The sequence below is a fragment of the Pelodiscus sinensis genome, chromosome 4 (genome assembly GCF_049634645.1).
Source record: "Pelodiscus sinensis isolate JC-2024 chromosome 4, ASM4963464v1, whole genome shotgun sequence".
In the NCBI taxonomy this organism is placed as follows: Eukaryota; Metazoa; Chordata; order Testudines; family Trionychidae; genus Pelodiscus; species Pelodiscus sinensis.
This window is the reverse complement of record NC_134714.1, coordinates 98,583,306-98,597,317: the sequence shown is the minus strand read 5'-3', so window position 1 is coordinate 98,597,317 and position 14,012 is coordinate 98,583,306. Positions and strand designations below refer to the sequence as shown.

Below are 14,012 nucleotides of genomic sequence, written 5' to 3'. Positions count from 1 at the left end.
GCTGTGTGTGTGTTTATTTGATCCTATTTATTAAAAATAAAGTCAGAGTATATTTTATTGTTGGAGCAATCTTTTATTTTTCAGTTGAATGGCAATTTCTTTGAACAGAAACAGATTTAGAATGGAATGTTTATACTTTTTAATGGTTACATATATGGTTTTTTTTTAGAGGACAATAATACAAGAGTTTTGTTTGAGCGTGTTTTAACCTCTGGAAGCCTCCCACCTGAGAAATCTGGGTAAGTTTGTCCAATTTTTTTGACAAATAATGTTCACTGTAAATTTTAACTCTTTTTAATCTCTCCTTTAAAATGTAATTAGCTAGCAGGTTTGCTCTCTCTCGTAATCACACCTAAAGAAAAGGGCATAGAATGGTCAGCAGAGCATTGGTGATGAGAGAGCACAAAACCGTTCTGCGCTGTAAATACATCATTCATTCTTAGCAGATGGTACTGCTGATCAGAGTATTGTTCCCTGCCATTTTGGGAAAGGAAGGGAAAGATTGTGGGGAATAATGCAAGCACGAGAGCAGGGGAACTGAACTGATGGAGGAGGACTGTTAGTAGGAGTACAAAAAGCAAAGCCAAAACCAGTGAAAAAGAATCATAGATGAGCTTGCAGCCCTTTCTATCTGGTCCCTAACCCCATCAGCCATGTCTCCACCCTCTCTATAAACACAGTTATTGTAAGAAGGGTACAAATCCTGGTGCTCCCCATAGGGAAATGCTTAGAAGACATAAGCATCATGGCCAAAGAATGTTCCACTGCTCTCCTCATTCATGTCCGAATTTGTTGCTTCTGATCCTCTGAGAGAAAATTTTTATCCCCATTTCGAAGAAAGGGAAACGGAGGTGTCACATTTAAAAGCCAAATTTTCCTCACAGATGGGCTTGGCTGTAAGGTTAAAATGCAGGTTGAATTACCCCATATGTATGTGCTCAAATTCCTTTTTACCAAGCTGTGTGGGATTTTCACTGAAGTTAGAATTTAACATTGTGCAGAATACTATGCATTGGTTGGTCTCTTGCTGCCCTACTACTGCAGTATACATAGTTTGTAAAATGCTTTAAGGTCTGTCAGAATGAAAAGTGTTATAAAAATGAGGTAATCAGGAGCATAATATTAGCATTACTTATACATATAGATAAGAGATGATATATTAAATGGTAATGTCCATGCTTTCACCTTCCTTTTATTGGAGTCTGTCCTCTTGTGTATCTTGACAAGAAGGAGGGATTCAGCACAGCTGTTCCCCCAAACAATCATTTATTCCCTTTACCTGTTTTCTTTCACAGAGAAATCTGGGCCCGTTTTTTAGCTTTTGAAAGTAATATTGGTGATCTAGCTAGTATACTGAAAGTGGAAAAACGGAGGTTTACAGCCTTCAAAGAAGAATATGAGGGTAAAGAGACAGCTCTGCTGGTAGATAGGTACAAGTTCATGGATTTGTACCCTTGCTCTGCAAGTGAACTTAAAGCTCTTGGTTACAAGGTAGGTAGCTGAGAACATTTAATTTTATGATCATTCTTTTGAGATCTGGTGCAGTCCTGTAACAATGTGTCTTCTTCCACTTACCTTCTTCCATTTTCCTTGACAGATGGGAAAAAACAAACAAACCTTCATTTGTTTTGGGGTTTTTTAGGGGTTTATTCTTCCATTTTTTAGCCCAGTCCTGCTCCCAGTGAAAGTTTTGCCATTGATTTGATTTTTTTTTCCATTGAGTTTCAAATAAAGCAAGTTTGGACTTCTTTTTCCATAGACTCCTTTCCCTTGGGTGGTTTTTTGTTTGAACTAGATTTGATCTAAAATGGAGTTAAAAGCATCAAGTTAATTCATCCTTGTTTTAACTCCATTCAGGTTAAACCTGGAATTAATGTTGTTCACAGCCTTTCTGTTCAGTCCTTCACTTAGAATGCTTTTGGGTAACAGTGAGAACTTCAAGAGGTCCCACGATGCTGGTGTTTTGAATGCCAGGTGTTAACCATTGCAGGGAAGTGGAGAGAGAACAAGACTAATAGATGCAATGTTGTCTAAAATAATATTTGGTTTTGCCTTCTTTAATGAAATGTTGGTGCAGTAATGCCTGACAGACTCCAAATCCTCAGTACAGGCTTAATTCTGAGTTCCCTACTCAAGTAACATTCCTGCTTAAGTCAATAGGCATTTAAGATGACTCATTCCTTTGCTAAAAAACTTCAAAAAGACCAGTATCAGAGGAATGGGCCCAATTCCTGTTCTGTCAGTAGCAAAACTCCCACTAACTCCGTAGCAGGGTTAGATATGAATCTTTGAGTACCAAAGATCAAGCTTGAAAGCTGAGAAAATCTGCCTGTCCTTAATGGCTTCAGGAGCGTAGCTGACTTAGTCTATAACTGGAAAAACATACAAAACAGAAAATGGTCCTGCAGCACCTTACAAGACTAGCAAAACATGTAGATAGCATCATGAGTTTTCATAGGCCCAGCCCACTTCTTCACATGACACTTTGACAATGTCTTTATTTAATAACAACCATAGTTCTGTTAGTGCTGAGAGCCTCAGGCATGTCAGTCTTTATTTAATGGAACGTGCTAATAAGTATTGGTATGTGACCTGTGGTACATGCAGCTTTCAGTTCTATTATCTAGTTTTTGTAAGTTCTAGAAATGTTTCAACCAAATCATTTTGGTTTGTCCTGAGTGGTATTTTTTTCCTGATGTTTTATTTTTTGCGGTTTATAAAGTTTGGGGGAAACAACTGAGAGATAAAACTAGAAGGTTTTCATGTGCAATGTGAAATAAGTGAACAAGTGGGAGAACAATAAGAGCTTGTTTGCTGGAAGGATTGTTTTCTCACTTCTGCTGAGAGGAAGGATACAGGAATCACCTCTCTCAGAAAGGGTGTTTGAGTCACTTGTTTTCCAGAATTGTTCATAAAGAACCTAGTCATGTAAGCCTGCTTCATGTGAGTACTCCTTAGAAGAATTAGCTTATTGAACTGCTCACGGAGGACTTTACCTAAACATGGTTTACAAATAATCCTGGTTGGTGGAAACAGGGCTGGTGTTCAGGCTTTGAGTTCATGGACTCATACTTTATAAACATTTTCTATTAATGTGTGTGTGGTTTTTTTAACACAGATAATATACAGACAGAAACCTGTTTCCATTTTTAAGATTTTTTTAGTTGCTTATAATTTTGCTAAAATTTCCAATCATGGTTGCAGGTCCCATACTGACTTAGGTTTTGGGTTTTTGTGGTGAAATTTCAGCTAAAACAATTCAGCTGTTTCTATACATGAGGTGAAAGAAAATGTTTGATACACAAAATGAACATACTAAAATACAAATACATATAGACATACAGCCGCTCCCCAAAGTATGACCACCTACACTTAGGACCATCCGCACTTACGACCAAAGCGGTCGTAAATGCAGATCCGAGTTACGAACAGCGCGGTTGCCATGTAACTCTATGGGATCCAAGTTACGAACAGTTCGAGTTACGGACCAAGTGTTGGTCCGTAACTTGTTCATAACTCGGAGAGTGGCTGTATATAAAAGCATCCACAAGCGATTTGTATCAGTTGAACTAAATATTTTTAAACCCATTTACGTTAAGATGGTACAACTTGGCTGTGTCTACACTGGCAAGTTATTCCAGAAAATCAGCCGCTTTTCCGGAAAAACTTGCCAGCTGTCTACACTGGCCGCTTGAATTTCCGGAAAAGCACTGATGATCTAATGTAAAATCATCAGTGCTTTTCCGAAAAAACTATGCTGCTCCCGTTCGGGCAAAAGTCTTTTTCCGGAAAACTGTTCCGGAAAAGGGCCAGTGTAGACAGCACAGTAGTGTTTTCCGCAAAAAAGCCCCGATCGCGGAAAAGCGCACCTAGATTGGCCACAGAAAAGCACTTTTTCTGGAAAAGCGTCCGTGCCAATGTAGACGCGCTTTTCCGCAAAAAAGCCCCGATCGTCATTTTCGCGATCGGGGCTTTTTTGCGGAAAACACTACTGTGCTGTCTACACTGGCCCTTTTCCGGAGCAGTTTTTCTGGAAAAGGACTTTTGCCCGAACGGGAGCAGCATAGTTTTTCCGAAAAAACACTGACAATTTTACATTAGATCGAAAGTGCTTTTCCGGAAAAGCAAGCAGCCAGTCTAGACAGCTGGCAAGTTATTCCGGAAAAGTGACTGCTTTTCCGGAATAAGTGGCCAATGTAGACACAGCCCTTGTGTGTAGACAAGCCTTAAGTCGTCATTCTCTGTCTAAAACACTAGGGCTACATCTACACTGAAGGGTTTTTGTGCAAGAACAGTTGTTCTTGCGCAAAAACTTTCAGAGCTTCTACACTGCACGCACGTTCTTGAGCAAGTCAATTCACAGTTCAGCATCATAAAATAGGGCTTCTTCCAGAAGTTATTCCCCCTCCCCACGAGGAATAAGGCCTCTTGCACAAGAGCTCTTCCACAAGAAGGCAGTATAGACAAGCAACATGTTTTTCTTGCGCAAGAAATCCCGGTGGCTAAAAATGCCATCAGAGCTTTCTTGCGCAAGAGAGCGTCCACACTGCCATGGATGCTCTTGTGCAAAAGCACATGGCAGTGTGGACATACTCTTGTGGAAGACCTTTTGCACAAGAACTCTTCCGCAAAACAGTTCTTGTGCAAGAAGCCTGCAGTGTAGACGTAGCCCACAGCTAGATCTTGGCTGGGGCCTCAAGGCACAACTGTAACACATATCATGCAAATCATAGCCTAAAACATGGGACTCAGGAACCTTGTAAGACATCCAAGTTTGAATATATTGAACAGATATCTTCGGAAAGCCTTAGAAAAAATGTAGCTAAGATGGTAAGAATTAAAGCGACAATATTTCTTTGTGTAAATTTAAACATGGAATTGCTAAATTCCCTGGTTCAGTGCTCTCTAATTTGCATTTTCAGGATGTCTCACGTGCCAAATTAGCCACCATAATTCCAGACCCCGTGGTGGCGCCTTCTATAGTGCCTGTTCTAAAAGATGAAGTGGACAGAAAACCTGAATACCCCAAACCAGACACACAGCAGATGATTCCATTTCAGCCAAGACATTTAGCACGTAAGTCAGGAGTTTGGTCCAGGTAAAAGACTTTGTTGAGCGGTCAGATACTGCACCTTAACTCTCATTAAGCCATCCCGTGAATGTAATGCAGTTTGCTGATCAGGGCCTCCATGAGTAAAGTACCTTCTTAACATCTGCTCCAATCCCATTGAGACTTCAAAAGAATTTAAGCACAATTAAAGTCAAGTGCTTTGCTTAGGGGCCACCAAGCAAGGCTCAGACTCACTATGGCCCAGGGCAGAAGCCTGATCATGACAGCTTTGGGGGGACTTGTGTGGCTTTAGATTACAGGCAGTTGCTCAGCTTGCTACCCCCTACTGCTGGTTTTGCTATTCAGCAAAACAGCTGTTGCAACATAAATGGTCTCTGGAAATCTATATATTGGGGCTGGGGAGGCTCAGAGAACTATGTTGAGAACTCCTGTTTCCTAGGGTTCAGATAGCTGAAGATGACAATGTACCACCCACTTATTCATTTGTGTCAGATAAAAGCTTTTATAGAGCTGGAATTACCGTGACTGACATTCAAATTTGATGTCTACTGTTCTTTTCCTCATAGCTCCAGGTTTGCATCCTGTGCCAGGTGGTGTATTTCCAGTCCCACCAGCTGCTGTAGTGTTAATGAAGCTCCTCCCACCTCCTATTTGCTTTCAGGTTTGTTTTAATAATTGTCCCAAGGAAACAGACACTTCAGTACAGTGCTTTAATTAATGATAGAGACTGTGCTACTTAATGTTTCCACTGGTGTATAAATATTTCATAGTCAGTTGTCTACATTCTTCTCCACTATCAGGGCCCTTTTGTACAAGTGGATGAACTCATGGAGATTTTTCGAAGATGCAAACTGCCAGAAAGTAAGTTGTTCCAACACATGTATTTTACTGTGAAAACATGGCACTGGGCTGCACTACCAAGTTAAATATCTATTGTGGAGATTTATTTTGCAGACCAGTTTAAATGGCTGTCCAAAATGTTCTGGAGCCTCCAAACACATATGCATAAATACACAAGTAGTCTGCTGAGTTACAGGTTTGTGTACATTTGCAGATTGAGGGCTGAACACTTATTCTCTTCATTTTTATCGTCATTGACATAGCAAGATATTAGTGCATAGTAAGTGTGAGACTAGCTATATGTCTTCTTGCACAGGAAACCTGCCTAGCATTCTGTACAGAGATTAGGTTGGTGCTTTTGATTCCTTTTTGACCATCTGAGGTTTCTCCATAATAAAGAAATGAGGTGATTTTCATTCCTGGAATACATAACTTTTAAAGGATTAGCCATTTTAGAGTTTCCCCATAACAGTTCACATCTTGTTTTCTGTCCCTTATGGGTCAGTCCCCTATAATCCCTTCTCTACAGTGCTTATAATGGAACATGATACAATAGAATTCCCATCGCAACAGGCCATGAAGTTCTGAGGTAAAATCCCATATGCAGCTTTCTCAACATCTTTAGCCTATATAGGCTCAAGGAGCAAGTGCCCATACCTGAAACTAAAACTTATGTTCTCCTATAACAAACCAGAGAAACTTCACCTTAGGCAGGGACACTCAAGATGGAGTTTTCTCTTTCTGGCTGTAAAGTACTTCTTGGACATTAATTTCTACCTGTTATGCTTGCTGAAAGTAGCATGTAGCCTAGTGAGACTCAAAAGGCAGCAAATCCGTCATTTTCAGTTCCGCACCCCCCCCCAATGCAGTGTAGTTTTCAGCTCACTCATTTCTGATGAGAGAATGACATCATGAGATGACTTAGATTTTAAGTACTTAAATTGAGGGTTTTTTTTTAACAACTAGTGTCACTACCATTTGTGAATGTGTGTTTGAGTAAAATGGCAAAATTCTTCATTGGCAAAAGCAATGGCTTAAATGAACCATCTTTCTTCAGATCTGTAATACAATGCTTGATTGGAGTTTGAGAAGTTTGTTTTACAGAATTAAGTTGAGACAATGTCAAAGACATTCCTTAGTAAAAAGTTTCGCTACACTACTTGATGTAAGTTCTCTTCTCTCATCCCTGCAATAAATTTTCATAGTCAGGATTTCCTACTACTGCCTCTGGCAAAAGGGTATACTGCTTAGTGATTTACTGACTTGTTTCTCTAATCAAGGAAAAATGTTTTTCTGAAGCCAATTTATATTTCTTATTTCAAAGCTGTTGATGAAGCTGTAAGATTAATTACTGGAGGCCTACCTGAACTAACTATGGAAGGCAATGGACCCGTGGAAAATAATACCCTGTTCAATAAAGCTGTCAAGAGACCAAATGAAGATTCTGACGATGAAGAGGAGAAGGGATCAGTAGTTCCTCCTGTACATGACATATACAGAGCACGGCAACAAAAGAGAATCCGATGAAACAGATTCCAAATCTGACTGTAAAAGACTTGTAAGAAGAGGTTTTTTGGCCTCTTATGTCAAATGTTTTAAAAGGGACAACAGTTTCTCTCAAACATCTTGGAAATGAGGTTTTGTTACTGTGGTGCCTCTTTATACTGTATGTTTTTTGATTAGCAGAGACACATGAGTCTTAGAAAGTGGGCTAAACAAAATTAGGTTTTCAAAAACAATAGCACAAAATGTTTGAATTGCATTTTGTTCCTCTTCAAGTGTATTCACATCAATCACTTGAAGTCTTGTGGGCTTTCAACAGTTTTATTTTAAAAACTGAGTGGCTTATAATTGTAAAGCATTTTTAATTCACATTTCCTGGAAAACAGTTGTTCTAAATTTGCTCATGTAGTGTCCTGCCTTATTGTTTGTTTTTATTTATGGCAGACTGTATGGAATCTGTTTTGTAGTTTAAAATGGAAAAAAAACCCATTCCATTAAAATAAAAAAAGACAACTACTTTCATGACTTATTTGGATTAGGTATATACTCTTACATCACCCAACCTCAGCATCCTCAAAAGTGATGTTAATAAGGTTTAATTATTGGTCAGGAGATAATTCCTCATGATATTTCCAGAATTCTACTCCTAACTCCATTGGAAGATACACTATATTTCCTCATTCCAAAGCAATTTAAAATAAAGAATAGATAACTTGTGCTATATTGTCAATCAAATGCCCACACATCTATTGGAATTTCCAGAAGTACTGATAGTCCTATCTTACATTTTATCCATAGTTACTATTTAATAACTGATTGTAGTGGTTTAAAATTTTTTTTTTGCTTGTCATTTTCAAAGTTAACAGGGTACTAAAAGCAGTTTCTGTGTAATTGCACATATGTTTTAGATTTCATTTAAATCTACACCTTAATACTCAACAATGTATTTAAAGAGCGTGATATTATACATGGTCTTACTACATAATACAAGCTCCACTCCTGTGCCTAGTTGTAGTTCAGTGGTATCAGTGAGATTTGAAGAGGTGGCTACACTATATATTCAACCAGTAAAGTATAGTCATCTTATGTAAGTTGAACTTTCAATAGGGATTGCTTAGTAACCTGCCACAACATAATGTGTGTCGGTTGGTTGGTTTGTTTTTTAAAAGCAGGACACAATGGAAGCTGCAGGAAGTGAAAACAGGTTGCCCCCCTTCCCCCCCAGCTGCCAGTGACCATGCCTGCAAATGTTTAGGTAAACTGTGTCTGGCAGCTGGTCAACAGTGAATCCTGGGAACCCAGTTATTGCCCACCCCAGTGCGAGGCTGACAAATCAAACATGGAATGGAGTTCCTGGTCCTCAGTCAGTACAGGACCCCACCACAGCCCTGTGTGCCTGCTGCCCACAGGGGGCTCTGTTTGCCAACGCTGCTTTAAAAAAAAGTAAAGCTCTAAAACATAATATTGAGACAGACAGACAGACCTTACTGTACTGATCACCTAAGCAACATGCACTGGTAGGTGTTAGGCTCAGTAAGCAGGACCTAGTACTCAGACAGCTGGATGCTTTGCTTGCCTGAACAGGCATGATGATCTCCTACATTAAGTACACATTTATCCAGGCACTTCAGAAGCTGACCTTTGCTTAGCCACACAGCAAGTCACCCACCCTGACATTGTATTCATTGAGTAAATGCTAGGATAAGGACAAACTCTGTTCATGAGATTGTTGCATTAAGCTTGTGAGTTGGTTTAAGTGATCAGTTGCCACAGTGATAAGTGTAATAATGAAAACCTAAACAAAACAGATCAGATCAAGTGTATTTTAACTAAGCTAGTCTGCAAACCACTCTTCCACTACAAGCAAGAAGGTACTGGAGGTACTGAATTCAAACCCTGGACCAGTGTGCAGTATTTTCCAAACAACTAGAAAGCTCAGCCACAAAAGCCGTGTGGGACAGAGGGAGTTGTGCCAGTCACCACTTCTGCACTACTGGTGTGCTTATTCCTCACTTAAACATCCAGGGCTGACAATCTTTGGAGATGTTTTAAGTTCATATTTAAACATCTGATTAAGTGATTTTCTTTTCAGGACTGTTGGGCACAAGTAACCAGGGTAGAAATTTTTTACCTTAATCCTCCATTTCACATGTTTGCTCATGACTCCTACTTCTTATTTTGGTGTTGGTATCTGGCTCTTTCCTACTTTGAAATAATCACTTAAAAGGCAATGAGATAAAGTAGCCTAAAGTTTCGGTGCTTTGCTTGACAACTTGAATCTACAAAACAACTAGAAATTGCACTAGGAATAGGCTCCCAGCGCTGATGGCCTGAGGAGAACCAGGCTGTAGAGAATATGAAAATTGATTTTAAAAAAATAGTTCAGCTGTGTCCCTCCTTCCTATCATTCTATCACATCTGTTTTACATCCCTAGTTCCTCTACATCCATTTTTATCTGTTGTGATGTGAAAGGAGTAGTTGAATAGCCAAGGTTTATCAGGTAGTTGAGTAGACTCCTCGCATTTCCCCCCCCTTGCTGCCTCTAACAGAAGCAGCAACTGGGGGGGGGGGGGCAGGGGAGGCAGAGGCACAGTAGGGGACCCTGGTGCAAGCCAGGCCCCTCACTGTGCATCTGCCTTTTAAATGTAATATGAGTCACCTGGCTCTTATACATTTAAAAGGCAGAGCTGCAGTGGGGGGTAGTGAGAATTCCCTACTGCCATCAGCTACTTGATTAGTGGATTATCTACAATTTAACATCTCAGAGAACTAGAAAGATGCACCAATCACTGTGTGTTGTATCCTTTCCTCCAGCACTGTCTTAAGACTGTAAGTCACCACATGGATGGAGAATCTGGGCAATGCTGAAATATAAATAAGCAGCAGCAATTAGAACCTATACACTTTGATCCTCAAACAAGTGCATCACAAACAGCAGTGTGTGTTTTCTAGCCTTCATCTTTAACAGGAACTGTTGAGGTGATAACCAAAACACAGGTTACAAAAAAGTAGTATTTGGATCTCCCAAAGCACCATCTGATATAAGTTTAAAGCATCCACTGCTAATACACAAGAATGTTAAGATCACACGCTGATGCTACACAAAGGTATGAAGACATATACAGAACCAAAGTGCTGGTCCTCAAGCAACAAATGCATCTCTCTAATAGCCCTCAGTAACTTCTCCATACAGAAAGTATGGCATTTTAAGGGCACGAGAGTCATCATGTCTGAATTCTCGTATATCAGAGACCAGCACCAGCACACTAAATCCAACAAACAAAATTAGGCCAAATTATTACGAGGCTAGACTATTATGTGCCCCAGGCAAGAAGGAGAACTGAGGTAAAACAGAACATTGACAACAAAAACTAGTGTTTGAAAATAAGTGTCTTAATTTTATCTACTTACTAAAGAATGTTCAAATATACATATTCAGCCAAAAGAACCATCCAACAAAGAAACATTGTTTTCTATTGTAATAATAAAAGTGAGGTAAACTTTTTTTCATGCAATCAAAGTTTGAGATAGATTTAATATGCTAATGCAGAGATACATCAAGCAAGTAACACTTCTGGAATAAAATAACATCTTCCCCATACAGGAGAACACAGAGCCATACATCAGATTTCAGTGCAATTCCTAGGAACTACTGAAAATTCAAAATGGAAAGGGAAGTATAAACATTGGAATATGTACTCCAGGGTATTTCCCTTCCTATCACCATTCTACTAGTTAAATGGTCAGTCACATTCAATATTTTATTCAATAGTAATAAAAAAATCCTTTAATTCTTTGGAATACAGTAAATGGTCTATTTTTGTCATAGCCACTAAACTCTTAGGACAAGGTCCAGCTCCTTTCACTTTAAATTACCTGAGATGCTAAGAACTTCTGCAACAATTTCTTTATGAGAGGCTCTATCTGCTGAAGAAAGTTTCTATTTTGCTTTTAACTGTCCTAAACTTTGATATTTAATTTTGTCTTGAAAATAAATACAATCTTATTAATCACTAAGATCAGAAATCCTTCAGAGTGCATTTAGAAAACATCTTGCCAGTTATCTTCTCAAGGATCTAAAATTCTGAGTTCATGAAAATCTAAAAAGTGAAGTTATCTAAAACACTAAATAACATTTTCCCATTACTTCAAATGAACTAATTAAAGTTCATTTCCTACTATACCTTTTAAGTCCTGTTTAAAATATGAAGTTCTTAATAGGTTTCAATTTCAGTGATATTTCTGAAGCTATTAGCTATAGCTATAAGTCTCATAATTCACACAGTTTTTGGGGGGAGGGGAGATGAGGAAATTTCTTCACACCTGAAATTCAATGTAGAAGACTTGATCCATCTTCTTAAAATGTTTGCTTTCTAAAATTAGTATTTCACATAAAAAGGAATACCCTTCTAGCAAAAGAAAGGTAAGAAATGCCACTCTTATGAAAGCAGTTTTCACTTGGCCTACCTGAAAGCTTTACAAAGAGAAACACAGCTGCAATCTTATAGACTGTTCCCCTTGTAACACCATACACAAAAAAAAGAGGACAATTACTTGATAAGCAAAACATTCACTACAAAATATCGTATGTTTTTGGTAATCTGTTTGCAGAGAGAGCAAAAATTGCTACCAAAAAATGTGACTAGCAGAAAGACTTATACTTAAGCCTTATACTATTACAGTAAAGTGCTATGTTTGGGCCTGTTCTTAACTACCATTATCCCAGTTTCTTGCATCTCAAAAATTCAATTATTTCTTCAGTTGTGAAAATAGGATTTCAAAAGGTCAAATCACTCAGTACGGAAAAGATCTTTGCTGATCTCCTCCAGATGAACACACTAACTCATGGTAAGCCGGAGAGGTAGAATGCGACAAAAAGACCCCTCCCCTCCACTATCAGCAATTTAAAAATGCAGTCTGGTTGTACAATGATCTAATCTTATCTACAGCTTGCACCTCCCTAAACTGGGACAGTCTCCTTGGGCAACATTCATGGTCCGGGAGAGCCCAGGGGCAGAGGGCCAGCAACTGAGAGCCCCACACAGCAAGGCTGGTGGTAGCGGGGCCAGAGCCTCAGCAGCTTGGCGGTGGTAGCAGGGCTGCGGTAGTGAGGCAGGGGCAGCCATGCATGCTGACCCAACAGCGAAGCTGGTACCACAGCAGCCCAACTGGGGCTGTGTGTCAGACCAGCAGCCGGGGAAGCCTGCCTGGGGCCGCAACAGCAGAGCTGGGACCACCAGGGCAAGCCAGCAGCCCGATTAGGGCAGTGTGCCAGACCGGCAGCAGGACTAGTACTGCTGCAGCAACCCGGCTGGGCAGCTCAGCCAGAGCCAGGTGCTGCCCCACAGCGGGGCTGGTGCCACGACAGCAGGGCCAGGGCTGTGCGCCACTGTGGGGCTGGGGCAGCTGGGTCACCCAGCTGAAAGCATTACCAAAGAAGCCGGAGGCAGGGAGGGGCAGCAGGCTGAGGAGGCCAGTGGCAGGGAACCTTCCTTGATCCAGCAAATTCCCTCATCTGGGACTGCGTAGGTCCCGAGGGTGCTGCACCAGGGAGGTCCAACCTGTAGCAGCTGCTCAGTAGCAAAGACAATAGCCATAAAATTAACATACATACCTTCAGCTAAAAATGCATCTATTTACCACTTCATTCTCAACATGCCTATTCCAATTTATACATACATTTCTCCTGTATTATCAGCACTACTGAGCTAGTAATAAAATAATGTTTTAATGGAATAGCATTTCCAAAGCCAAGTTAATGGCAAGATTTTTTTAGCAGAGAAAATTAATACTGTCTAGATAGGATACAAATTGGTATGAGGATTTTTCAGACTACTCTGACAACTGGGATTCTTCCTTATTCAGTAGTTTGCTAAGGATGGCATCGTAGTAAGGGCTGAAAACCATCTTGTTATAGTTGACAAGTCGAACATACTTGACAGCGATTTCTTCCATCTCTTTTTGAATAGGGCTTAATCCCTCTGGAATAGCAGGAAATGATTTCTGATGACCAGAAGTCAGACAGTGCTCTAAAAATGTCTGGATTCGAGAATCTGGAAAAAAGGACCAAGATGATTTTAAAAAACAAAACAAAGCAAGTCATCAATCTTTTTCCTCCATAGTGCACTACCAAAAAAATTGCTGAAAACACTGTGATGTGATGAGGTTGCAGAAGACCCCTTGGGGGTGCCTCCTGGAGGGCTGGCAAAGCCACTGTCACTCGCCTTCCTGCTCTATGGGGCTTCTCTCACACACCCTCCCCCAGTCCTGCTGGGCCAGCTCCGCTGGTCTCCCCCAGCCAAGGCCCTGAGCTGAGATCAATGGCCCTCAGCCTCCAAGAAGCAATGCAGACACTGAATCTCTTCAGGTCCAAGGAAAATGCAGTTTTGGGCCCAGCTTCCCAGGATACCATTCCCCAAATGGGATCAGAACCCCAAAGGAATTAATTAGGTAAGCCCCTTTTAGCAATGAAAGGGGGAATGTGCACACTGGTTGCTTCCCCTCCCCCCCCCCCATAACAATTATTTACACTGGAACTGATAGAAAATAAAAGTGGTTTTATGAAGTACAAGCAGTAGGATTTAAGTGGTTATAAGT

General features: G+C 40.3%; 2 protein-coding genes across 3 annotated transcripts in view; one reads left to right on the top strand and one right to left on the bottom strand.

Annotated features, from left to right (window-relative positions):
• The window catches only part of CSTF3 (cleavage stimulation factor subunit 3), an 86,975-nt gene extending 79,039 nt beyond the window's left edge, over positions 1 to 7,936 (top strand). The window contains exons 16-21 of the mRNA XM_006110279.4: positions 170 to 239; positions 1,296 to 1,491; positions 4,923 to 5,076; positions 5,638 to 5,732; positions 5,872 to 5,932; positions 7,236 to 7,936. Coding sequence (XP_006110341.1) covers positions 170 to 239; positions 1,296 to 1,491; positions 4,923 to 5,076; positions 5,638 to 5,732; positions 5,872 to 5,932; positions 7,236 to 7,438 — 779 coding nt within the window. The 3' untranslated portion in view covers positions 7,439 to 7,936. The remainder of the gene's footprint in view (positions 1 to 169; positions 240 to 1,295; positions 1,492 to 4,922; positions 5,077 to 5,637; positions 5,733 to 5,871; positions 5,933 to 7,235) is intronic.
• A 2,994-nt stretch (positions 7,937 to 10,930) lies between these two features.
• Positions 10,931 to 14,012, bottom strand: part of TCP11L1 (t-complex 11 like 1) — a 35,858-nt gene continuing 32,776 nt past the window's right edge. For both annotated transcript variants that reach the window (XM_075927813.1, XM_075927812.1), the window contains exon 10: positions 10,931 to 13,468. In XM_075927813.1, coding sequence (XP_075783928.1) covers positions 13,248 to 13,468 — 221 coding nt within the window. In that variant the 3' untranslated portion in view covers positions 10,931 to 13,247. The remainder of the gene's footprint in view (positions 13,469 to 14,012) is intronic.